Source organism: Macaca fascicularis, chromosome 5 (assembly GCF_037993035.2).
Source record: "Macaca fascicularis isolate 582-1 chromosome 5, T2T-MFA8v1.1".
NCBI classification, from domain to species: Eukaryota; Metazoa; Chordata; class Mammalia; order Primates; family Cercopithecidae; genus Macaca; species Macaca fascicularis.
This window is the reverse complement of record NC_088379.1, coordinates 148,444,208-148,470,313: the sequence shown is the minus strand read 5'-3', so window position 1 is coordinate 148,470,313 and position 26,106 is coordinate 148,444,208. Positions and strand designations below refer to the sequence as shown.

Sequence of the window (26,106 nt, the reverse complement as noted above, 5' to 3'; positions counted from 1 at the left end):
AATTAACTGCTCGTCTTTGGTTTGCACATATTTTCAAAATCTGAATGTTTCCCCCACAAGATCAGACTATCTTAACATTTTCATTCATCGTTCTCCCAGCCTCTCCCCCACCCCCCGGCCCCGACCCAAAAAAAGGCATTGGCTTGTTTCTTCATCCACACAGACATTCCATACATAGCCTGAATTTCAGAAGTTAGGCCATGCAGCTTCATGTTCAGCAGAACAGAAAGCACTGGTTCCAAAAAAAATCGCAACACCTCGCAGTCCCAAAATTAGTTTCCAAATCACCAGTCCTTATGTAGAAAAGCAGGATCCAGTAACATACATTTAAAAAATTAAAAGGGGGTTGGAAGAAAGGTATAAACGAGATTACACACTTACCCATGGTGACTCATTCTCATATGCTCAAGATTAAACAGAGCACTGAATCTAGGATCAGGAAAGAATTTTTTCCTCGGGGGAAGAAAGGGGTGTGGGATTTCCAAATGATCCGACAGTAGGATCATCTGTGTGGATCAGGTGAGCAAATCCCACATAATTAACTTCCTATTACTGTGAAGGAGCAAACACAGGTGAGGCACACGCCTTCCTGAAAGGTGTTTGCATAAAGCCCCTTCTGTTGTTTCCAATGCTACTGAGATTGAATGGAGAAGCAGGAGATATTGGGCTGGCACAACAACCTGAATACTTAACCTACTGTGCCATACACTTAAAAATGATTAAGATGGTCAAGTTTATGTTATGTGTTGCTGTTTTGTTTTAATTACAATTGAAAATAATAATTAAAAAAGCAGTCATTGGGATGAACTGCTCCATGAGACAGCTGAAAGGCTCTGGAAATGTGCAATGGTTTGAATGCTGGAAATCACAGCAACCCACTAAAGATGGAGGTGGATATAGAAATGGTAATGAGAACAGCTCTGGCCTGGGCATCAGGAAGCGTGTTCTAGTCTCATCTCTGCATGCTGAAACCAGCTGGCCTTGGACTCAGGGTATTTCCTAGGCCTAAATTAAGAATAGAAAGAGTAAAAAATGTTTTTCTCCTTTCATTAAGAAAAATTAGCCTTTATCCTCTTTTGAGTCATGTTGTTCTCCTTGAGGTATTTCAATAAAAATCTCGAAGAAAATCTATTCTGCTTTGGAAGTATACGGTTTAGAAAAACAACAGATCCTGTTTGAAAACAAACAGATGTTTTCAAGGCTAGAACTTAGTTGAAGGATGAAAAATATTTCAATATCTATGTTTCAATTTCACTTAGTAAAAGCATGGGCTTCTCAACATATAACTAATTCTCCAACTTGGAGCAAAGCACATTTGCTAAAAAATTTAGTGTGCATAAAAGCTACTATAAAGAGTATCTTTTAGTTATTTAAGAATCACTGGCATAAATAGGTAGATATTAAAGATTTGGAAATCTCTGGGTATTAAAAATTGTAACTTAAATAATGAATACCAATATACTATACATTTTAAGTAAATCTATGCACATTTTCTATTCAAATATAAGTAAACATAAAAATATTACAAAGTCAAATATATATATTATAGTTTAATGATAAATCTTCTACACCAAGTTTTTTTAAAAGAAACACTTCCCTTTAGTAACTTAGGCAAAGGGCAATAAATCTGCTTACCTAATATTTTATAACTCTTTTTTTCTCTATATGTTAAACTCAAAATGGAAAACTGTAAGTTAAAATACTTCCACTGAAAATTTATGTGATTTCCTAATGTTGCATTTTGATAGCTATTTAATGTTATGCTTCTAAGAGCATTTACACTTGTTTTCAGAAAATATAAAAATTCATTGGAAACACCCATCACTATGTTAAACAGTATATGAGTTAGAATAAATCACAAGGAAGAAAAAAAATCTGAAAAGTTAGGAATACTAAGAGGCTCATAAAAAGGAGATACACCAAGATATACCAAGTATATGATTTTAAAAACAAAAGAAAGCAAGAAAATAAGGTAACCTGAAATGAAGACAGCAAGTCCTGAGCCCAGTCTTCAAAGTGCAGGGTAGAAGACACAGGAGTCTCGCCTTTCTTGATTGCCAGAGTAAATGGAAGAAGCTGGTTTTGGGTCTCCACCAGCATACAGCAACAACCCTTCTATTCACTTCAGAGCAAAGTGATCTACTAACTACACTTACTTGGACTCTTAGTGCAATGAGAGGGTGTGGTAGACACTTCATACAATAACAATAATGATCCTCAACACTTACAATGCAGGTATGAAGATTCTATAAAATCTTGTGAGCAGATGGAAGGGAAAGAACATCAAAGATGGTAAAAAGGATTAGCAAGCTAGTTAATACACTATAGCGGTGAAAGTTCTAAAGTACAATCTGGGTTTCTAGAGCATGTATATGGAAAAGTGAACACTTTAATACAGAGATAATTAGAATAAAGAAAGAATGATTTAACAAATGCTGGCGATACTCGTCACTTTATAATTATCTTCCAAAATTCTTTTTTTTTTTTTGAGACGGAGTCTTGCTCTGTCGCCCAGGCTGGAGTGCAGTGGCCGGATCTCAGCTCACTGCAAGCTCCGCCTCCCGGGTTCACGCCATTCTCCTGCCTCAGCCTCCCGAGTAGCTGGGACTACAGGCGACCGCCACCTCGCCCGGCTAGTTTTTTGTATTTTTTAGTAGAGACGGGGTTTCACCGTGTTAGCCAGGATGGTCTCGATCTTCTGACCTCGTGATCCGCCCGTCTCGGCCTCCCAAAGTGCTGGGATTACAGGCTTGAGCCACCGCGCCCGGCCGACTATCTTCCAAAATTCTTTTCTTTTTTTGTTTTTCGGTCAGGACCTCTCTCCAAGGTTACTGAATCGAACTATAAAGTTCCTCTATGGAAATAATATGTCCAAAAAAAAAAAAAAAAAAAAAAGGAATAGCTGTCTAGAAGCAGAGTACATTCAATAGGTAGCTGGAAGTCAAGTACTTTATTCCTCTGCTAGGATTAAGTAACCATTCCCACCTGGTCCACTTCTTGACCAATTTTCTAAAGTGGAGTCAGTCTGTCTCTCTTGCTCTTTCTCTAACGTGGGCTTTAAAATCAAAGTTTAGGTTAAAAGAGATAGATTAGAAAATATAAATCTAACACACACATATACAAACACAGAGCTGGAAAGCAAGAGAGCTTCCTCAGTCAAGTAGACCCACTTTTGGTGTTCTTTTACACATCAACCACATCTCAACTAACCAAAAATTGGGGCAAATCAGACATGTATTATAAAAATAATGGGAAAGAATATTAGAAATGTGAACTATTCCAGGAAATCCGGACTATACTTTAATAAGATGGTTTCAGATCCAATAACTAGAATAACCAGAACTTCTGGTGAACAGCTAATCCTCTTTCATCTCTCCTCTTCATCTTTAAGCCATTCATAAACTCTTGATTCAGGAATGCACATTCTTCTTTAAACAGACACCTACAAAATACTTTCTTTGATTTAATCATGTCTTTTGAGTTTTTCGGCGACAGTTAGGTACTTTCTCATATTCTAACCTTTCTAAAAATTCCTTTTCACTTTTGTCATCCTCTAAATATGTCCTCTTTGGAGGACAGTTTGATCTCGTTCACTGCCAGAAAAAACTAAACACTTATCTTTTTAAGCAGCACAGCATACTCACTCCCTTCATCTCACTGAAGAGAGATTAAAGTTACTCCCTCAGTTTTGGTTCTTGCTTTCCTATTCCACTCTTTATAAGTATTTACTTCTATTGGATTTTCTTTCTTGTCTCTTTTTCCCTCTATGCCCAACTCAGGATTTCTCCAAGAGTAATCTAAGGACCATCTACATCAGAATCAGCAGGGGTTCAAGTAAGAAACTGCAGTTTTCTGGACCTCTACCCAGACTTAATAAAAATATTAGAAGGAGGGTAGAGCCCAAGAATCTTAACTTTAGAAGTTACCCAGTGATTGTTATGCACACTGAAGTTTAAGGACCACTGACTGCTCTACACCCTTGTTTTTTCCCAACCAAATGACACAAGGACTCTGCCAAGCTATAAGTATCTTAGGATCATCTGAAAAGAGAGAACACCTTAACAGTTCTCTCTTTGCATTCCTTCTATTTGCCTTCCTTCTAAAATACACATGGAAGAGGAAAGAAAGCTTGGAGAGTGGGCTGAATATGAGACATCAGCATAAATGCAGACTTGTCAGCCCTGCTCTGTGGCTGCTGCCAATTACAGTAGCCAGACCTGAAAGAGGACTTGATTACATGTAATTTATAAAAAGTAAACAAGCTGGGTGGCTTGTGAACAATGAATGGTGATATTGCAGCCAAGAGGTAAGAAAATGCATGAAAAAATGACTCAGCATCCCCCTACTAGACAACAATTGGCTGTACTCTAAGCTAGGAGAGTAAAGGAAAAAAATGAGTATTTTGGTAATGATTTAAATGACAACAGATCCTTGGAGAGAGAATTTGCCTATCACCTAAACCCTCTAGTGATCAAAGGCTCAGCCATCTCAATGACTGTTTTTCTCAAACATTATTTTAGTCAGAAAAATAAATGCTTGCTTCCGGTGCTATGACACAATCCAACTGGAAACATAGGAATATACTAAATGAATATTTAATGATGTCTCTTAATAAAGAGACAAGAAAGAAAATCCAATAGAAGTAAACACTTACAAAGAGTGGAATAGGAAAGCAAGAACCAAAACTGAGAGTAACTTTCATCTCTCTTCCGTGAGATGAAAGGAATATGCTGTGCTGCTTAAAAATTGCATAATACTAAAAGAACCAAGCTTTATGAACCCCTCTACATGAGGATTTCTCAACTTCAGCACACTGATATTTTCAGCCAGATAAATATGTGCAACACAGCGTGTTTAGTAGCATCCCTGCTTCTTCCCACTAGATACCAGAAGCATTCCTCCTCCTAGTTGTAGCAACCAAAATGTCTCCAGAAATTGTTAAATTGATAGGGAAGTGCTGGGAAGGGAAGAGCGTGGTCCCTTTAAATGATCTCGAAGGGAGGAAGGCGTGGTCCCTGACTAGGGATCCACCCCCACGATCCTAGGTGAGGCCTGGCACTCCAGCCTTGGCGCCCAAAGGTCGCCTTTCCCAAGACCACCCTGGCCGGCCACGCCCCCATCTGTGTCTATAAAAACCTCCCCCTCCAGAGTCCCTAGGAACAAGCGGCTGGAGGTCCTGACGAAGACGTTCGCGGGAGAAGACACAAGCGGCTGGTCGTCGAGAGAGCACACCGTGGAAGAGCACCCGCAGGCAAGCTGACCGTGGACTGGCCGAACAACTCAGAGTATGGCCGGAGAAGCTGGAGAAGAGTCAGGCGGCTGAGTGGCCCCACTCCAGGGGAAAACCATCTCCCTTCTGGCTCCCCCATCTGCTGAGAGCTATTTCTGCTCAATAAAACCTTGCACTCATTCTCCAGCTCCACGTGTGATCCAATTCTTCTGGTACACCAAGGCAAGAAACCCTGGGATACAGAAGTCCCTCTGTCCTTGTGATAAGGAAGGGGGTTTAACTGAGCTGGTTAACACAAGTTGTCTATAGAGGGCAAACTAAAAGAGCACCCCGTAACACACGCCCACTGGGGCTTCAGTTGTAAACTTTCACCCCTAGACACTGCGGTGGGGTCAGAGCCCCTCAGCCTGCTCGTCTGTATGCTCCCCTAGAGGTTTGAGCAGTGGGGCCCTGAAGAAGTGAGCACATCCCCATTGCATGCCTTGCGAGGGGGACAAGGGAACCTTTCCTGTTTCAAAATGTCCTGTGGAGGGGTCAAAATCACCTACCCACGTCTACTAAAAACTGTCGTACACAGAAACATCGTGAAGAAATTGTGCAGATTAAACAGCTCATAGAACACATTTTTTACATAATCAAATTTTGCTCCTAAATACATATTTTAAAATATATTTTATATAAATCTATATATATACACATATTTTTCCATTACCAGGGACTAAAATACAAAGCCTTTTTTTTTTTTGAGACAGGGTTTCACTCTTGTTGCCCTGGCTGGGGTGCAATGGCACGATCTCGGCTCACCGCAATCTCCGCCTCCCAGGTTCAAGTGATTCTCCTGCCTCAGCTTACCGAGTAGCTAGAATTACAGGCATGCACCACCACACCTGACTAATTTCTGTATTATTAGTAGAGACGGGGTTTCACCATGTTGGCCAGGCTGGTCTCTTATCTCCCGACCTCAGATGATACAGCCACCCCACCTCCCAAAGTGCGGGGATTACAGGGGTGAGCCACCGTGCCCAGCCTAAAATACAAAGTGTTAAGAGTGTTTTAGTGAGCTATCTAAGCCATGATAACAGTGCCACATGACAAAATAACTGAGTAACTCCTCCCTTTTCTTAGTCCCAATCAATCAGTTGACATATGCTGTCAACTTTATCTTAAAAGTATTTCTGTTCATTTAACAGGGCCAACATATCCATCAGACAGAAGGCACAGTGCTTGGGGCCCATGATACTTTTAGGAGCACACAAAAAGTGTCTTAATACTTTCTTTTAAAAATCAAAATAAAAAATGAAAAATAACTACTCCAGGTTAGAATATATTCATCTTTATACTGACATAGCTGCAAAATAGTTTTTAATTTTTTTAACCTAGGAAGGGGGGGACCTATGAAGGGACCTATGTACCACTGGGGCTCACAAAAGTCACAACATGGCCCCACCATCGGAGGGGAGACAAGTAAACAAGCAAATATCAAGTGTGGCAAGTGCTATGCTATGAGAATAACAGAGCGTGACAGGAGGACAAAACAGATGCTCCCAGCACAATATGTCTGTGTGTACATGTGGCAGTGGTGGTGGAGGTCAGAAAAGGCTCCCAAAGTTAGCCTGGTTGTGAGACGGAAAAGAGAGGGTTCAAGGACTCCTGGAGGAGAGGAGAGCAGGTGCAAAGGCCCGGAGAGAGAGAGAGCTCAGAGCTGATCTGGACCATGAAAGTTCAGTATAGCTGAAGGGGAGAGACTGAGTGGAGAAGGGAGCAACAAACACTACTGGATGGATGTGCTGCTGCCACATAAAGGGCCATGCAAGCCAAAGGAAGAGGCAGAGGCACTCCGAAGAGCAAAAGAACGCCGCAGAACAGCTTCGAGCTATGGAATGGCATTATCAGATTGGTATTTCAGAAAAGTCATTCTGGCTGCCTTGACAAGACAGTTAAGAGGGGCCCAAGAGGAGGCAGAGAGCAGCAACTGCAACTGGCTATTGCAGCAATCCAGAAGAAAGGCAAAGATGGCTTAGGCAAGAGTGGCCAATAAATCGAGATACTTGGGAGGTAAAACTGACAGGGTTTGGTCATTGGGTGTGGAGAATGAGAGACAGAGAAAAGTAAAAGAAAACCTGGCTGAGCCACTGTACGAGGAACAGCCAAGAAGACCAGGTTTAAGGGAAAGGATGATAAGATCTGCTGTGGGCATTCTGACTCTGAGTTGCTGTGGGCTATATAAGCCATTTTGGATTTAAACCCTTAGATCCATAGATCTATGGAATGAGAATTGGGCTGAGATAGAGTACTCAAATTATCAACATATAATTCAGGACATTTAACTAGGTGTTAAGAGCCATAGATGAGTTTTAAAGGTCAGAAAACATCCAAGATTATAATAATGTTTGTGTCTAAGTTGGTAAGAATTCTTATGGTAACTGAGAGCCTCACATTTTCAAAGGAGTTCACGATCTCACAACAGATGAAGAACCAACTAACAAAGATGAAAAGAGGAGGAGACCAACCAGGGCTAGCACTGGAACCCTCAAGAACTCCAGCACTTAGGAACATCAGAGACTGGTGTTTAAATAAGGGTGATGGAAAAAGGACCCAGCTGTATTCCATTATGAAATGAACAGCAGGTGAAAAAAAGGGATAACCAAATGTAAACAGCAATGCAAGAGTCTGGCTGGGAAAAGGAGAAACAGAAATCAGATCTTACTCCAGCCTCATCTTTGAAAATTGAATCCATCTTTTAAGGTCCTGGTGAAACGGCTCTTGCCACCTTCATTAAGCCTTCACAGAGTACCTGAATTAACCTATCTTTGCTGGATTCTTCTACCAGAATGTCTCACACATCACTGATCATTATGTAATTTGTAGAACTAAGTGCAACCTGTGTCCCCTAGCAGCACACAGCTCTCAAAGGTGAAAGCAGTGTTCGCTTGGTCCTCTTCTTTTGCATTCTTCACAGTGCCCTGTTCACGTGAGCATTCACTCTGACAGAAAGGATTTTATCTGGGAGGTGAGAGATGGGCCCCGACAGAACAATTGGTTAAGTAGTATGACTTTGGACTAATCAATTCATCTCCCTTAGGCTTATTTTCATTCCCCGTAAAAGGAGTGGGTTGGGTTCTTTTGGGTGGAGAAGAAGATAGTGTAATTAGCAAAAAGTTTCAATATAGCTATTGTTTTTGTAATGCAAATCATAGAAGATAAAACTGGATTAAAAGCCAAAGGACACTCAAACAATACATGAGAGAGGAGTGGGTTAGAAAAGGTTAAGAAATACTGGACAAGAGAATTTACAATTTTAGGCTCAAAATTCTACAATTATTTGATCGTGCTGTTTAACAGTATGTGCAAGGCACTGCACTATATATCTGAGACAGAGAACAAACGCCATCTCTGTCCTCTGGAAATTAATATCCTATTACAAACACCAAAGAATGATAAGTGAAGCCGTAATTTTCACAAATTCCTGTGTTTACACCTTTTTCTCTGTATACTGTGGGTCACTATGAAAATCAACTAGAAAAATATATTAGGCTTGCTTTTCCCATTTGAAACATTCAGCATTTATAAATTTGTCTCTCAACTATTTGACTGCTTAAAGGAATAGAAAGAAAAATAATACCGTTCAATAGCGCCAGTTTAACTGTGTACCTTTTTCTTTGGAGGTAAATGACCTACATACCCAGCAAAGATTACTCAGAAGGCTTTGGTTTTATGTAACAGCATCACTAGGAACAAAGTACCTTCCCAAATATTTTACATTCTTAGGAGTTCAATATTTCCTTTTACCTTTTCTCAACACTTCAAACATGTAAACCTGAAACTCAAGAACATGTAAAGTAAATACTCCTTCCTACATAACTGTGGGGTCAATTATAACTTTGCCAGAGGGTAGAGGGTTCAAAAAATACCCCCCTAGCTGAATGAGGTAATCGTTCCTCATCAAGCTCTACACAACAGCACTGGAATTCAAAACGCCGAAGGTAGCTTTTACCTAGTATCTCTCTTACAAAAGTCAAAGATTAAAGCACTTCTCTCTCGATAATCAAGGAGTCATCATCCCTCCACCAGCACCTTAGTCTTGGCAACTCCAACTCTGGCCACAGCAGTGATGGGAATGTGCTAAGGACTGGAGCTGGGAAGGCACACAGGCAGGTAATTCTTTCATCAGGTAGTCATCTCAGGGAGGAGTTCTGCCAGTCAGAAAGTGGCCTAACCACATTTCCCAATACAGCAGTAACTAAAAGCTGCATTTCAGGAGAGAAAAACAATCTACATGCTGGGTGGAACATTATTATTTCTCTTCTTGATTACTACGTAAGAGTGACACAAATTAACGCTCTCTTTTTAGAGAAAAGGTGAAAGAATGTGTGTGTAAAGATTGGGACACAAATATTTTGTGATCTTGATATCTAGGCTTATATCACAGAGAAGCAGAAATGAATAGGAAAAGAGAGGGTAGGGAACTATGGCACAGAGTGCTTTTACCTTCCTCTCATTTAAAAAAGTTAGCAAATAAAATGTTACAGCAACTGGCTGGCTAATGCATTAAATACAACAATAAAAACTACAACAATGAGGCAGAAGATCACTTGGGGCCAGGAGTTCGAGACCAGCCTGGGGAATGTAGAGAGACCCTGTCTCTATTTCCTATTTAAAACAAACACTACAACAAAATGTGTTGAGTTCTTCCCATGCTTATGTCCAGGACTTCATTTCACAAAAGCAAATATGAAACTTGCTTAACTTAAATTGCATTTACCTGCTTATTTCACATTTAAATAGCTAAATATCTCTAGTCGATAATGATAAATAACTTAACCAAGCAACATAAAAGTAAGTTATAAAACCTTGGTATTATTTGACATTTTGCCCCTCTTCTGACAGGAGGATGGCCTCCTCTCACTTTTCTCTTGAAATGTGAAATGGAATTTTGATGCTTTCCCCTACGTGCAGTATTCTTAAGTATGTATAAAACTGTTTTTGAAATAAATTTAAGCTACATGAGTCAAACCAAAAGAAAATAAATAAAAAAGGAAAAGGAAAAACAATCAACAGGATAGTTAAAGCAAAGTTTAATATTTGTCTTCCTAAAAAAAGAAAGGCTTAATATTTTTTACATTGAAATGTTTGGACTCTTGGTATATTGTTTTTAATTCATGGGACAATGTGGCCATTTGTTTTTTTCCTCTTAGGACATTGTTTTTTGAACACATAACTTAAGAGAACTGCCTAGGCCAAGTATGAATTCAAAGTAGAAAGCTGGGAGAAAAGAAAACCACCATCAGAAAAACACTTGGTAAATGTGGCATTCTTTTGAGTATATAAAAATAAAAGAAAACTCAGTTTAGAAAGATGATAAACATTACTGAAACACACACTAAGAGGTGAGGAAAGAACGATTAAATGATAGAAAAAAGTTAACTCACATTTCTCCTTCTAGAAGTTCTATTCCTTTATAAATTATATCCTCCACGTGCAGTTTGCATATAGGAGCTCTGCTAAAAACAACCACATGGAAAATTTTTGTTCCAGATAATACTGCAGGACAGGGCTTGGCAGCTACAAGTTGTAATCAGAATGCTTCAAGAGCTAATGTAACAGAGATAACAACCAAACATGCATTACAGTGCATAGTCTTAATTCTTTTTAAAACCAGGCTGGGAGAAGGTCAAAAGCTCTTAGGTTATAGTGTACTTTATTCAGCAATGAGAACTTTTAAACTAGGGAGAACTTTGCTCCATGAATAAGTGAATTGCTTAAAAAAGAAATGATTCTTTTTTCCAGTTAGGGCATTCTTCTATTATTTAAGATGCTCAAACATACAAGCCTAGAATGAGCAAAAATTTCCAGTTACTAAAAATGACTTTCCCCAGCAATTCTACAGGCCTAAATTGTCATCTACAATTGACTGAGGCTCCTATAGCCATCCCACTGGCAAAGGAAGAGCCTAGTTATTTAATAAATATGGAAATCCACAGTACAATGGGCCACTTTTTGCCAGGGGTAATGTAAAAAAGAAAGAATGCTAATTTTATGGGTGTTATATCCCAAGAGGGGAGAATAAAGAGACCTGTGACTTGGTAAGTTTTCTGTATTAGTTGGCAGACTGAGATAAAAGGAGTCACAGAAAGATCGTGACTTCAATCCAAGTTCAAATGGCAAATTCAGATGGAGCTCTAACTTGGTGGAAATTAAGCACCACGTTGATGTGAGAAATGTGAAATGAGAGAAACCCCTCCATCCACAGTGAGAGGGGGTTTCATGTGATCCGTTGGTGTTATTCTCTCCCCCCCTCAACACAAGCTGGCACTCACACAGCTGGGCTAAGATGGCTTCCAAAGTCCGAAATAAGACGCTAGCCCAAGGCAGCCCTGGCCCTGCTGCTGGAACTCAGAAGCAAATGAATCAAAGGCTCTTTTATTCTCCCTCCCACCAGAACATGCTCCCTCTCTGTTGTAAACTAACTGCTTGCCAGAATGAATTACTTAGCTTAAAACAGACATAAAGAAATCTTAAACAACTCATGTCCCTTGGAATTTTAATAAGTTCAGGTGACCAAACAAGTTGTTTTGTTCATTTCTAGTTTGATGCAGAAAATTCACTTGTGCTCAGGAGCCCATGAGGAACAATAGATCTTAGCAGAAACAAAAACTTCTCAAACTAGAAGATACAGCTGACAGCCACACTCCACACATGAAACTGGGGTGTTGGGAAGCAGTTCTTTTTTCATGAGGACATCTAAACTCAACACAAATGTTTGTTCTTCCTTTAAAACCAGCCCTCCCTTAAGATTTTGCTGTTGCTGCCGGCAGTACACCAGCTCTTACAAGAGCAAAGTGTAAAATTCATTTGCAGAGTCTTCCCTGGCATCTCCCACCCCTCCATCCCCTGTTGTCACTCTAAACTCTTAGGTAATAGTACTTCATTTGGCAACTAATCATATATGGCCGTATAACATATCTCCTATAAAATGATTGACAACTTGTCTTCACAAACAGATTAGAAACTCCTTAAAGGCAGGGAGTGGGCCTTTCCTTCCTTGCATTCCACACATGGCACATAACAAAAGCTCCTGCGATACTTGTTTATTATTCAGTCAACAGGCATCTGTTGAGCTCCTACTCTGAGCCAGGCATTGCACAGGGGCTCAAGACACAGCACGCAGCCCAGGAGCACAGCAGCCAAAGGCCCTGCACACAGGTCTGCCTTTAGTTAAAAACCAAGAGTCCCCAAAGAATACTGCTGAAGCAGTCACTAAACTATTTAAGATAAATAATAAAGATTTCCCCAAAAGGATGATGTCCCCCAAAAATGTATGTTGTAGCTTATTGAAGAGCTCCCCATTTGTCCCTTCCACCCAAGAAAATGTCTAAGAGGAATGCTAAACTGCAACAGAGCTTCTGCTGAAGATCTATAGCTCTTCCCTCACCCATTTTACAGATAAGGAAACTGAGGATCAGAATGGTCAAATGCTCCTGTGGGTGAGTAGTGGCAAAGCCAAGTAGAATTCGGGTCCTGACACTCAGTTTGAGTTTCCTTCCACTATAGCAAAACATCCCCAGTAAAAGCATCAGTGGTTGCATCAAATTACATTTTAAAACAAAATTCTTCAAAAGTAAAGTAGTAGCCCACCTACTACAATGCTCCTTCTGGCTGTCAGTATCTGTAAGAAAATTAGGAGTGCTGAGTACCTAATACATGTTTTCAATCTATCACCTCTGGCCAGGCACGGTGGCTCACGCCTATAATCCCAGCACTATGGGAGGCCAAGGCGGGCAGATCACCTGAGGTCAGGAGTTCGAGACCAGTCTGGCCAACATGGCAAAACCCCATCTCTACTAAAAATGCAAAAAAAAAAAAAATTAGCCGGGCGTGGTGGTGGGAGCCTGTAATCCCAGCTACTTGGGAGGTTGAGGCAGGAGAATCAGTTGAATCCGGGAGACAGAGGTTGCAGTAAGCCATGAGCCAAGATCATGCCATTGCACTCCAGCCTGGACAAGAGCGAAACTCCGTCTCAAAAAAAAAAAAAGAATCTATCACCTCTGAAACTTTCTCAGTCTGCAAATTATCAATAGCTTATCTGCATACTTTTATGTTAAGTCCAAAATATGGAATTTTACTTACTCTCAAAAAATGCTGTGTGTTTTACTCCTTACATTTTTAAGCAGATTATGGCAAAATACACTGAAATAACCAGTCACTTGTCAAACAGATTATCCAACTATAACTCTTGCCATCTTTTGTTCCAAGATGATCTCTTAAAAAAATAATTTTAAAGAGCCAGCAGAATTCTCTACCCTCCAAATTAATGCACCTTCCTAACAGCAATTTTGAATCTCAAAAGGTAGCAGTCAGCTTTAGAGATTCAGCAAGTTTCACATGGAGAGTTTTGCGCTTATCATTAAGCCCGGGCACAACAAATGAACTATCATTAACTATCGTAAAGGCTTAATGTAATTGCAAGTTGATCTCTGTTAACAGAAAAAACGTTCTTGCTACACTTTAAAAGGTAAAAACATTGGGAATCTGAATTATGTTTACTAACATGAGGATGGCAAGAACAAATTTCCTTCAACAGAATAATTATGCTTATTCAGTCACTGTAAGCAGAAACATCAGAATCCATTGATTGCTAGTGGTAATTGCCAAAAAGGTATAGGAAGAGCTTCTAGACATGACAGTCCTCTTTGTTGTAGTGACACTACAGAGCAGGGGTTTCATGCTTAGCACAGGTCCTGGGTTGTCCTTGAACCAAGGAGATGCTGACACTTGGCCTGCCCATGCCCCCCTCCTCCATGTCAGATGTCAGGTGCCCACCCAGTAGGAGAGGCTATTTCTGTTTCTAGGCCCATTTCCAGAACCAGGGGTGTGTTTTCGAAGTCCAGACAAGAGTTGTCCTGTTAATTGACAGCTGCAGAGCAGACGGAGAGCCCACGCTGGGTACAGATTACCCACCTAAGAACTGGCTGGGGCCTTGCTCCCAGGCTGACTGTGAGCTAACAGGCCACCTTGCTCTGGCCTCAGAAGCAGGTTCTCCTGCTGAGATTGTGCACCTGCCCAATGCTGACAGCTGGGCTATGGAGGAGCCCAAACTTAGCGTTCAGGCTTCAGGCAAGGAAGCTCCTCCTGTAGAGCTAGCTGTGGTAGCCAGCTGTCTTGAAACAATACTTTGTTTACAGACTTGCATCTTGTTTCAGCTAAAATTTCAGGTTCTGATGAAAATTCCACCCTTATTTCTTTAAATAATTCTTTAAAAATCTGAGCACCATTGTTGAGTGCATACTACCAAGACTTTACTTGTTTTCTGTAACCCTAGTGACAGTAATCTGTTTATGATTCCATCAGGTCCTTAACAAAGTAAAAAAGCAGCTGTTTAATATATAACACAGGATGAAAACAGCAACACCACAGTAGCAACCCTGAAAATAAGCATTAAAAATTTTCACCTACATTTTAAGTAGATTTTAAAAACTTCCAGGAGAATGAAACGCATACAAGAAAGAACCCTTTTGTGAATATAGAAAAAATTAAAAAGAGAAGGAAAAGCTGGGGAATCTGCTGACTACTCTTGACTTTCATTTTCTTTTGTGTCACTCTTTAGAAAATTCAAGAAAAGCTTACACATCAGACTAACACACTAGTGTGTGAAAAACCAATCTTGCTTGAGTTGACTATGAAACAGTAAACATAAAACGGAGTTGTAAATGGAATACGTTGGGGGCCATATATGAGATGGCTTTAAAGATAAAATTATAACAATTTAAGGCCAGGTGTGGTGCCTGTAATCACAGCACTTTGGGAGGCTGAGGCGGGCGGATCACCTGAGGTCAGGAGTTTGAGACCAGCCTGGCTAGCATGGCGAAATCCCATCTCTACTAAAAATACAAACATTAGGTGGGCGTGGTGGTGCATGCCTGTAATCCCAGCTGCTGGGGAGGCTGAGGCAGGAGAACTGTTTGAATCTGGGAGGTGGAGGTTGCAGTGAGCCAAGATCGTGTCACTGCACTCCAGCCTGGGTGACAGAGCAAGACTCCATCTCAAAAAAAAAAAGATTAATTAAAAAAAACTAAAACAATTTTTTTGTCACTTAAAAGCCCTTATGGATCATCTTAATCAGTGTTCGGACTACCATAAATGCTGTAAACAGTGAGATAATTATCAAAGTCCCATGGGCCAAATATTCCAAACAGAATCATGATGCTCAAACTCCCTGAAGTCTCATTTAATAATTATAGTACCAAGAATTCAAGATACCTTTTCATAGCGAATCCATTCATTACAAATCATTATCCAGAAACATTTTGCCTACTGGGTGGCCAACAATGTTTTCTTTATCCAGAAAAATAAACATTCTACATGAAAAAAAACAAGCATAGGAAATGCATGTATACATGCCCATATCTTTGATGGTGAAAGCTACTTTAGCAAAAACCACCTAACCTGGACACCAATGCCAAAAGATCAATAATCTGGGAATGTCAAAATCTTCTGGGCCACCAACCTGACAGCTAAAATACAAGCCTTATTTAACCTGACAGTTAAATAAGCCTTATTTAACTCATTATACTCCATGCTGGTTTCCTCTATTCTGACAGCCACCCTGTCCACTGTCTTCCCAGACTATCTCCATCTACTTTATTCATGGGTAAAGAAAACACCAGTGCTACACCAGGCAAAGAAAATCCTAGTTTCTCCCAAGCTGTTAGGCATATTCATCCTCCTGTGGAAAACACAATGTAGTCAGCCCACTGTCTCTCTCAAATGTTCCCACAGTTTCAGTCTACACTGAACTTGTTCCTCAGAACAGCCAGAAAATATCCATACCGCTCAACTTAGACACAGTCATATACCACTTTGCACTGTTGGCTTTTTCACATATGCTTGTCTCATGGTCCTAAAGACTCAAAAAGCTACTTAAAGGTAAAGACCAGGTCTTAATGTTTCCTTAGCACTGTGCACCTGATCCATAGCCCACCTAATTCTTGTATTCTCAACTAATATTCAGAGTCAGGAAAAGTTAAAATCTGAAAGGAACTTTATTTTGTTGTTGCTGTTTTTGCTCCCTGTCATCTAGGCTGCAGTGCAGTGGCACAAACTCTGCTCACTGCAACCTCAACCTCCCGGATTCAAGCATTTCTCCTGCCTCAGTCTCCCCAGTAGCTGGGATTACAGGCGTACACCACCACGCCCGGCTATTTTTTTTATTTTTAGTAGAGACAGGGTTTCGCCATGTTGGCCAGGCAGGTCTTCTGACCTCAGGTGATGCACCGGCCTCGGCCTCGGCCTCCCAAAGTGCTGGGATTACAGGTGTGAGCCTGAAGGACCTTTAGAGATAACCTAGTCTAAGCTCCACATTTGAAATGAACGAGGTGAGAGTCATTAACCTTTTACAGTGAATCAATCAGGCAGATCTGGGTTCAAATGCAGGACTGTTTTCTGTGAAATAGAGATGACATCTACCTCAGAAAACAGTTGTAATGATCAAATTATACTTTCCTTTTTGTTTGTTTTTCTTGTTAAGACATAATCTTTTTGGCTGATTTTTTTCCTGGTGAATAGTTCAATTGAATTCTAAGCCCAAGATGCAGGGCTTTTCTCCGACTGTATTTTCTGACCTTATGGTTGGTGTCTAATACAGTGCCTCGCGTCTTTTGAGTTAGTCATGAATGAACCATGTGAAAGAATGAATTAAACCTATATTATCACTTTCTCGTTCAGCAAATGTCTTATTCTTTAGTTCCTCCAAGAATCTGTCTTTCCTAAGTTGGGCCTTCTCAAAACAAATATATTTATCTCCCTACCCCTTCCTCCCTTCCTTCTCTCTCTCTCTGTCACACACACACACACACACACCCCTTTCCCTTTAGAACAGCTGGAGAAAAAAAAACACTGCCTCCCTCATATTTTTGGAATAAAGTTAGCATTTTTACTAGGATATTCAGGAAAACTGATAGATGGACAGGATTTGGAGGTATTACACATCTCTGGAGAGCTTTCTTATGATTTGTGGCATCGAGTCCTTCAATAAAATTACTTGTCTATAATAAATTCTGGCAGAAAATAAATCAGAAATTCACTGGTGAGTTGTCAGTGAAGTTAAATACTTCACTCTGTTCTATACAAGCAAACAGTGACTAATAGGATTAACCTGAGCTCTAATACTGGGTGTAGATATTCTTCAACGACAAACGGGTTCCATTAGTACAGGCATTAAATTTATATATTTAAGGGGGCATAAATTTTGCTTTTGCAAACACATTTTACTAGAAAAATATTTGGTCCAGGTGTCAGGACAAAAGTGTGATTTCTTTCCTTTGCAGGGGGCAGCAACAAAACCACCAATGGGAAGAATGAGATCCCAGACCTCTGAAGAGGACACAGGTTTCCACTAAAGCAAGGTTGATACTTTCAAGGAATATTTTTCGTAACAGCTAAAACGGTTTAACACATAGCATCTTGTATCAATTACACAAACACCATTAAAGCCACTCTGGTTCCCTGGGAAAGGACTGCAACTGAAATCCCTTCTGGCTTCAGCTGTCCCCTCCTGCCGAGTTTGACAGCACATCCAAGGCGCCCAAACACCAGCCACTAGGCTCCCCCCAGCGCCCTCCTCTCGCAGCAAACCGCCAAGGCTCCCGGGCCAAACTCCAAAGTCCCTCAATTCAAAACCGCGAAAATGTGAACCCTGCTAAGTAAACGGCAGGGCGCGTAATAACTTTTCTTTCTTTCCCTTTTGCGCGCATTCGATATGCTTGTCTCTACTACCAACTCCTCAGGTCCACAGCCCGCTTCCCGCAACCCATCTCGAGGGGCGGAGGAGAGGGAGCGCCCATCAAAAAGAAAGGGCTAGTGAGCCCTAAAACCTCGGCGGTTTTCCCGGTGCGGGAACTTTAGCACACATCAGCCCAATAATCAGATGCAGGGATAAAGCAGGAAGAAGGCTCCTCTCCCCATCGCACCCCATCCTTCCTAAGGAAGAAGAAAAGCACGCAGCAGTTTAGCTGGAAGTCTAGGCCCTTTTATGGGGAGAGCAGGTCCGCAAAGCAGGCTCTCTGGAACCTGGAGGAAGAAAGTTGTCTGGCCAAGTGGATGACTGGGGGTGAGGGAGTGCAAGGCACCCGGGTCCCGAGACCGCCAGGGGTAGGGGCCAAGGGGAAAGAGACCGGCATTTGTTTAAGAACCAACCCCGCGCTCGGCCAGCTGCAGCCGCCGGCGAGCCGACTGGGAAGGGGTGTGGACGCCGAGGCCCGCGGAGTGGTGCCCACAGCTGTACTTACATAACGCTTCAACTTTTTCTCCGGGGGGGACTTGCGGAGCCATCCGGAGCAGACCACTTCACCACCGCTCATGGTGCGCGCGTCTAGGGCTCCGGGCCGGGCAGCTGAGGGGCGGCGGGCGCGCTCCCGACACAGCCGACGCCTGTCGAGCGCGCAGCGGCTAGAACCTAGCTCTCCTTGTCGCGCACCCCGGACGGACTGAGCGGACAGGCTCCACGGTGCGTGGGTTCTACGAGTTCGAGTCTCTCCTCTGCAGGCCCACGAACCTGAACAGAACGCGAGCCGGGGCAGCGGGCTCGCCGGCCTCCTTTCAGTGCTCCCGCCTCGCCTCCAGACGTGCCGTCTCGCCAGCTGCCTCAGCAGCGCTCGGACTCAGCGGGACTGTGCCCCGACTCGGAGCCGGAGCCTCGGTCCCTGGCGCTCCGCCCCCTAGGGACAAGACCTCCCCAGAGCGCTTTCCGAAACAGACACAGTGCTGTTCACGCACACATACACACACACACACACACACACACAATGCCCCGCGCGGTGCCCACTCCCGCTCGCCCGCCCGCCCTCGGTTTCGGTGCGCCCGGAGCGATCCTCCTTCCCTCTCCTCGGGGGAGGGTGGGTCACTTCGCGGCACTCGGGGAACGCCGAGGAAAGGGGAAGCCGCGAGCCGCCTACGGGCAGCGGGCGCGGGGCTGGTCCCGGGTCACAGAGGGAGCCGCAGGGTTGGCGGCGAAGCGCGGGGCGTCTCTGAGCGGCGGGCGCAGGGAGGTCGCAGGTCAAGCTGGAGGGTGGGTCCGCTCTAGCTGCAGCCGAAGAGGGCGGGGAGCGGCGGAGGAACGAGGCGCTTGGCGACTTGGCTCCTGGGAGGGATCCCGCTGTCCCGGCCTCTCGCGCTCCTCCCCCGCCGCCTCCCCCACCCCGGGGCGCGCGGCAGGTTCTGAGCGGCTCGGCCCCAGATCCGGATCCCTCCCTCTCCCGGCCTCCGGGATCCCTCTTCCTCCCTTTCCTCCTCCCCTTCCCACGTTCAGGCCCGGCTCCGGTTTCTGCCCAGACTTTCTCTGAAACTCCGCCGGAGCGCTTCCAGCCAAAACAACAAGGGCTGGGGGAGGAGACGGACGAAGGGAGGGAGCAAGGGAGGGAAGGAGCGCGAGTCCGAGAGGCACCCTGGGATCTGTAGTTCGGAAAGCAGGAGCAGGGTCCTCCGCCGTCCGGCGGCCCCCAGTCCGCTTCTCGCCCGGGAAGACCGCAGAGGCCTCGGCTAGGGCGGAGGCACCGGGGCTCCGGCGCGGGGAGGACCGAGGGACGTTGGAATGTTCAGTCCGGGGCTTGCCATCTTGACTCAGCCCGGTGTCGGTTCGGAGCTTGTGCTGTGCCCGAGATCAAGAGTTTCGGGGGTTTTCTTTACTTGAGAGCCTGAAAAACAAAACCGCCGGGAGACCACCATCCTGCCGGTCCCCGCCACGCGAGATTAAAGGACAGAACAAGAGGGCGCGGGAGCTACCAGCTTGGAGGGGAGGACAGATGGGAACCCTGGGCTGGCCTGGGCTGGTCTCTGGAGCTGTTCTGCCAGAGTGATGGGGGCGCTTGGCGAGGCCAGGGATTTGATTGGGTCCTATCTCTGGGACATTTTGAAGTCTCACACTCCTTCCATTTGTTGTCTATTCCACTTTGTATTTGTTTGAAATCTACTGTTGGGATGCTGGACTAAAAGAGGGAAACTCGGTCGGGCGCGGTGGCTCACGCTGTAATCCCAGCACTTTGGGAGGCCGAGGCGGGCGGATCAACTGAGGTCAGGAGTTCAAGACCAGCCTGACCAACATGGAGAAACCCTGTCTCTACTGAAAATACAAAAATTAGCCTGGCGTGGTGGCGCGCGCCCATAATCCCAGCTACTTGGGATGGTGAGGCAGGAAAATCGCTTGTACCCAGGAGGCGGAAATTGCGGTGAGCCGGGATCGCGCCACTGCGCTCCAGTCTGGGTAACAAGAGCAAAACTCCGTTTAAAAATAGAGAGAGAAAGAGAGAGAGAGAGAGAGAAAGAAATTTACTGGGTCCCCTAGTTCTATTTACCTACTTGTGTGTTACACAATTATACCTGGTCCTGAGTTTAACATGATTCTGTAATAGAAACATCTCCAATTTATTTGTGAAAAAGCCCCAAAGCAAATTTCAGCAGATAATATAATCAGATAACAGTGCTAAAAATATGAGGAGATAAATGAGCATTTCTGGAAAGACATAACTTCAGTCATTTTCTTAACACAACATTCATATTCTGAAGCTCCTCTGAGTTTGAAAATGTTAGATGATTGTAATAAGAAATTAGGTGCTGGAGTAGTGACAAGACAAAGGTCCCTGCATATATGGAGGTGGTGGCATAGGGTAGTAAGCAAATAAAGCGTCAACAAAACTACAGATTGAGACTCAGTCTCAAAAAAAAAAAAAATCGGAGAAAGGCTGATTCCCATTGGGGTTTAGAGACCTTCATCTTTTGGCACGTACTTAACAGTATCACAAGGGCTGAACTTTTCAGGTCATCAAGTGAGTAGATGGATGCACTTTTCAGGTCATCAAGTGAGTAGTCGTGACCTTGGGTAAACTACACAATATCTCTGAGTCTCAGTTTCCTGATATATGAAATGGGAATTGTAACACCGATTTTGCAGAATTTTAATGAATAGAAATGGTAGTGTTGGCCGGCGGTGGCTCACGCCTGTAATCCTAACACTTTGGGAAGCCTAGGTGGGTGGATTGCCTGAGCTCAGGAGTTTGAGACCAGCCTGGGCAACTCGGTGAAAACCTGTCTCTACTAAAATACAAAAAATTAGCCGTGGCGGCGTGCGCCTGTAGTCCCAGCTACTCGGGGGCTGAAGCAGCAGAATCGCTTGACCAGGGAGGCAGAGGTTGCAGTGAGCCGAGATCGCGCCACTGCACTTCAGTTTGGGCGACAGGACGAGACTCCGTCTCTAAAATAAAGAAAAAAAGAAAGAAAGAAATGGTAGTGTTGGTCGGTTGGTCTGGCGCTATGGTTCGCGCTTGTATTCCCAGCACTTTGGGAGGTCTAGGTGAGCAGGTCACTAGAGTTCAGGAGTTTGAGACCCATCTTGGCCAACGTGGTGAAACCCGGTTTCTACTAAAAACACAAAAATTAGCCGGATGAGATGGCACGTGCCTGTAGTCCCAGCTACTTGGGAGGCTGAGGCAGGAAAATCGCTTGAACCCAGGACAGGGAGGTTGCAGAGAGCCCACATAGGGCCACGCACTTCAATTTGGGTAACAGAGAGAGACTCTGTCTCTAAAAAACAAAAAAAAAAAAAAAAAGGAAAATGGTAGTGTTGGTTGGGCGTGATGGCTTGCACTTGTAATCCCAGCACTTTAGGAGGTCTAGGTGAGCAGGTCACCTGAGGCCAGGAGGTCGAGACCATCCTGGCCAATGTGGTGAAAACCCAGTCTCTACTAAAAACACAAAAATTAGCCGGGTGTGGTGGGTGCGTGCCTGTAGTCCCAGCTACTCAGAAGGCTGAGATACAAGAATCACCTGAACCCGGGACAGGGAGGTTGCAGAGAGCCGACCCAGGGCCACTGCACTCCAGCCTGGGTGACTGAGTAAGAGTCTGTCTCGAAAAAAAGAAAAAAAGAAAGAAAGAAAGAAAAAAGAAGTGGTAGTTTTAAATATCAGGCACATATTAGATATTGTAGGATTTTTGCTGTTTGTTGCTCTGTTTCTTAATGTTCTTTCTGAAACATAAGCAAGTGTAATTTTTATGGCAGCTAATAAACCAAAGCACTTCTTTTTAAGTATGTGAACATAAATCATGCCACAAATTTTCCAAATGAAAATAAACCATCAAATTTGTTTTCCACTTCTCCCATAGGCAGTGTGTATCTACATTGAGCCAAAAGTATTTATAATTAGCATTAGTAAGACTAGTATTGTTGAATAGTTAACTATTGGCTTTAGCGAACTGACCACTTCCTACACTCGTGTTATAAAGTCCTTTGTAAATGGAAAATTGTAATATATCTTGTATTATTTAGCTTTGGGAATTTCCAATAACTTTTTCTTTATTTCAAATAAGGCATTCAGTTACCTCATTCCTATGTAAGAAATCTTTAAGTGTTTTTCCTATCTTCTACTGAGTTGTTTTAGGCTTGTATTTCTGGAAATTAAATCCAGGTTGAAGAGAGATTGTAGATATGTCTCCATGTATATATTTTAGAAATGAAATCATCATAACTAGTCTCCAACACATCTTCCTTAATCAAAATAGGAATCATAACGACACATTTTTGTCAACAAGAAATAAGTTTGTTTATTCCTGTAGCATAAAAATTCGTGCTTCAGGATTTGACAAACTCTTGGAAAGCATTTTCTGTCTCCTGCTGGTGTGGAAGCATTTTACCTGCAAGAAGTTGTCGAGATACTTGAAGAAGCTCGCCAGTAGTCAGTTGGCGAGAGGTCAGGTAAATATGGTGGATAAGGCAAAACTTCATAGCCCAATTCGTTCAACTTTTGAAGCGTTGGCTGTTTGATGTAGGGTCAGGCATTGTTGTGGAGAAGAATTGGGTCCTTTCTGTTGAGCAATGCCGGCTGCAGTCATTGCAGTTTTCGGTTCATCTCATCCATTTGCTGAGCATACTTCTCAGATGTAATTGTTTTGCCGGGATTCAGAAAGCTGGAGTGGACTGGCAGCAGACCACCAAACAGTATCCATGGCATTTTTTTGGTGCATGTGTGGCTTTGGGAAGTGCTTTGGAGCTTCTTCTCCGTCCAACCACTGAGCTGGTTGTCAAACGGTTGTCGTATACAATCCACTTTTCGTCGCACATCACAATCCAATTGAGAAATGCTTCACTGTTGCATAGAATAAGAGAGGATGACACTTCAAAATGACGATATTTTTTCATTTTCAGTCAGCTTATGAGGCAACCACTTATTGAGCTTTTTCACCTTTTCAATTTGCTTCAAATGCTGAACGACCACAGACGGCTCAATGTTGAGCTCTTCGGCAACTTCTTATGTAGTTGTAAGAGGATCAGCTTCAATGATTGCTTTCAATTGGTCATTGTCTACTTCCGATGGCCAGCCACTACACTCTCCACCTTCAAGGCTTTCATCTCCTTTGCAAAACTTCTTGAACCCCCACTGCACTGTACCTTCCTTAGCAGCTCCTGGGCCAAATACTTTGATGCTGCAAGTTGTCTCCACTGCTTTATGACCCATTTTGAACTCAAATAAGAAAATCACTTAAATTTGCTTTTTGTCTGACATCATTTCCATAGTCTAAAATAAACATAAAATAAATAGCAAGTAATAAGTAATTAGCAAAAAAATAAATAAATAAATAAAGCGAGAAGTGCCCATTAAAATGATGTATAACATAGCCACATTTATTTAAGAATGTATTTCAGTATCAAATGGCAAATTCCAACAGTGCAAAAACTGCAATTACTTTTGCACTCACCTAATAATTATCTCTCAAAGGTCCCACCTACACTTTAGAATTTGAAATGTTTACACATTTAATCATTTATAAGGAAGTTGTGTTTGAATCTCAAAATGAAAATATCCTTGCAATAAGATTTATATTGGTATAATGTGAAAATGGTCCTTTGCAAAGGAACAAAATATTGCTTATTTTTAAGATATTTTTGAGGACTAAGCTCTGATTTTTTATCTTGCCCAAATTCCTACCTAAGGAGTCTAGGGAGTCATGCCCTACAAACCATCAATTCTCATCAGACAGGTTTTATTTGACCCTATATATTATGACTGACTTTTCAGTCTGACTCTGGGATAACATTATGAGACAAGGAAAAAAATATTTAACCCCCAAAATATATTTCCTTGCCATTCCTCAAAATTGCCTTGCAGAGTCTCTAGTCGGCAACATCCACATTCTATAGAGAATTCCCTTCCCTCTTTGTTTTCCTTCCTTTCTTTCCAGATCTACGAGATAATCAACTAAGAGCCAGGCACCCTTTTAGGTCCCATGAGAAACATTTTACTGCTGGGCACGGTGGCTCACGCCTGTAATCCTAGCACTTTGGGAGGCTGAGGCGGGTGGATCACAAGGTCAGGTGTTCAAGACCAGCCTGGCCAACATAGTGAAACCCCGTCTCTACTAAAAATAAAAATAAAAATAATTAGCTGATCATGGTGGCAGGCGCCTGTAATCCCAGCTATTTGGGAGGCTGAGGCAGGAGAATCACTTGAACCTGGGAGGTGGAGGTTGCAGTGAACCGAGATTGCACCACTTCACTCCAGCCCGGGGAACAGTGTGAGACTCCGTCTCAAAAAAAAAAAAGAAACATTTTACAACCTGATCTCTCTCTCTGAAATCTGCTATCTGAGAGATTCCTCTGCACAATAAAACTTGGCCCCCACAATCCTTTATCTTAACCTGAACATTCCTTTCCATTAATCCCAGGTCTTCAGGTAAACTCAACCAATTGTCAACCAGAACATGCTTAAATTTACCTATAGCCTGAAAGCACCCCTTCTTACCTGCCCCCAGCTTTGAGTTGTCCCACCTTTCTGAACAAAACCAATGTATTTCTTAAACATATTTGATTGATGTCTCATACCTCCCTAAAATATATAAAACCAAGCTGTACCCTGACCCCCCTGGGCACATGTTCTCAGGACTCCTGTGGGCTGTGTCACGGGCCATGGTCACTCATATTTGGCTCAGAATAAATCTCTTCAAACATTTTACAGAATTTGCCTCTTTTCATCAACATTTCAATTACCATCATTACAGGGTAGATTATGATAAATGTAAACAAATTATGGAATCACTGCCTAAGCTACATAATTTTGTATCTAAACTTAATTTCCCAAATTTAGGTTATGAAGTGGGCTAAAAGAAAGTTTTTATTTAAAAACATAAACTAATGCCTTTGTAATTGTGACATGAAAACACTATATATAAAATAGGATTAGAGCTATTTTATATAGTTATTGCCTTTTCACACTTCTTGAATTTAGACTATTCTTTTTCTCTTTTGCATAAGCAAAAATATTCCATTAAATTAAAACTTATATTTACTTAACTCAATTTTCTTTTAAACTCAAAATTATGAGCCAGACATGGTAGCTCATGCCTTTAATCCCAGCACTTTGGGAGGCCGAGGCAGACAGATCACTCGAGCTCAGGAGTTTGAGATCACCCTGGCCAACGTGGTATAACCCTCTCTCTACTAAAAATACAAAAATTAGCTGGGCATGATGGCACATGCCTATAATCTCAGATACTTGGGAGGCTGAGGCCCGAGAATCGCTTGAACTCAGGAGGCAGAGGTTGCAGTGAGCCAAGACACTGTCACTGCACTCTGGGCGACAAGAGTGCAATGACACGGTCTGGGCAACAAGAACGAGACTCCGTCTCAAAAAAAAAAGAAAGAAAGAAAGAAAGAAATTTAATTTGGGTCTTCATAATGTCTTCCATGTCTCTACTTACCATGCTAAGTCATTCCTCTAGCTTTCTGAACATATGGGATATAGCTATAATAACTGTTCTAATGTTTTTGTCCACTAATGTCATCATCTGTAATTTCTAAATTGGCTTCTAATTTCTCAATTGGTTTCAATTGATTGAT

At 42.6% G+C, this 26,106-nt stretch overlaps 1 protein-coding gene and 1 pseudogene across 6 annotated transcripts in view; one reads left to right on the top strand and one right to left on the bottom strand.

Annotated features, from left to right (window-relative positions):
• Positions 1-18,887, bottom strand: part of GAB1 (GRB2 associated binding protein 1) — a 132,538-nt gene extending 113,651 nt beyond the window's left edge. For 3 of the 6 annotated variants that reach the window (XM_065545531.2, XM_074040511.1, XM_074040512.1), the window contains exon 1: positions 1,978-2,136. In XM_065545531.2, coding sequence (XP_065401603.1) covers positions 1,978-2,100 — 123 coding nt within the window. In that variant the 5' untranslated portion in view covers positions 2,101-2,136. Of the gene's footprint in view, positions 1-1,977; positions 2,137-10,659; positions 10,729-18,513 lie in introns of those variants that run through there. The other 3 variants (XM_005555988.4, XM_005555989.4, XM_074040518.1) reach the window with 2 other exon arrangements.
• LOC141410342 (uncharacterized) lies at positions 18,559-19,607 on the top strand (annotated as a pseudogene).
• The last annotated feature ends 6,499 nt before the right edge of the window (positions 19,608-26,106 follow it).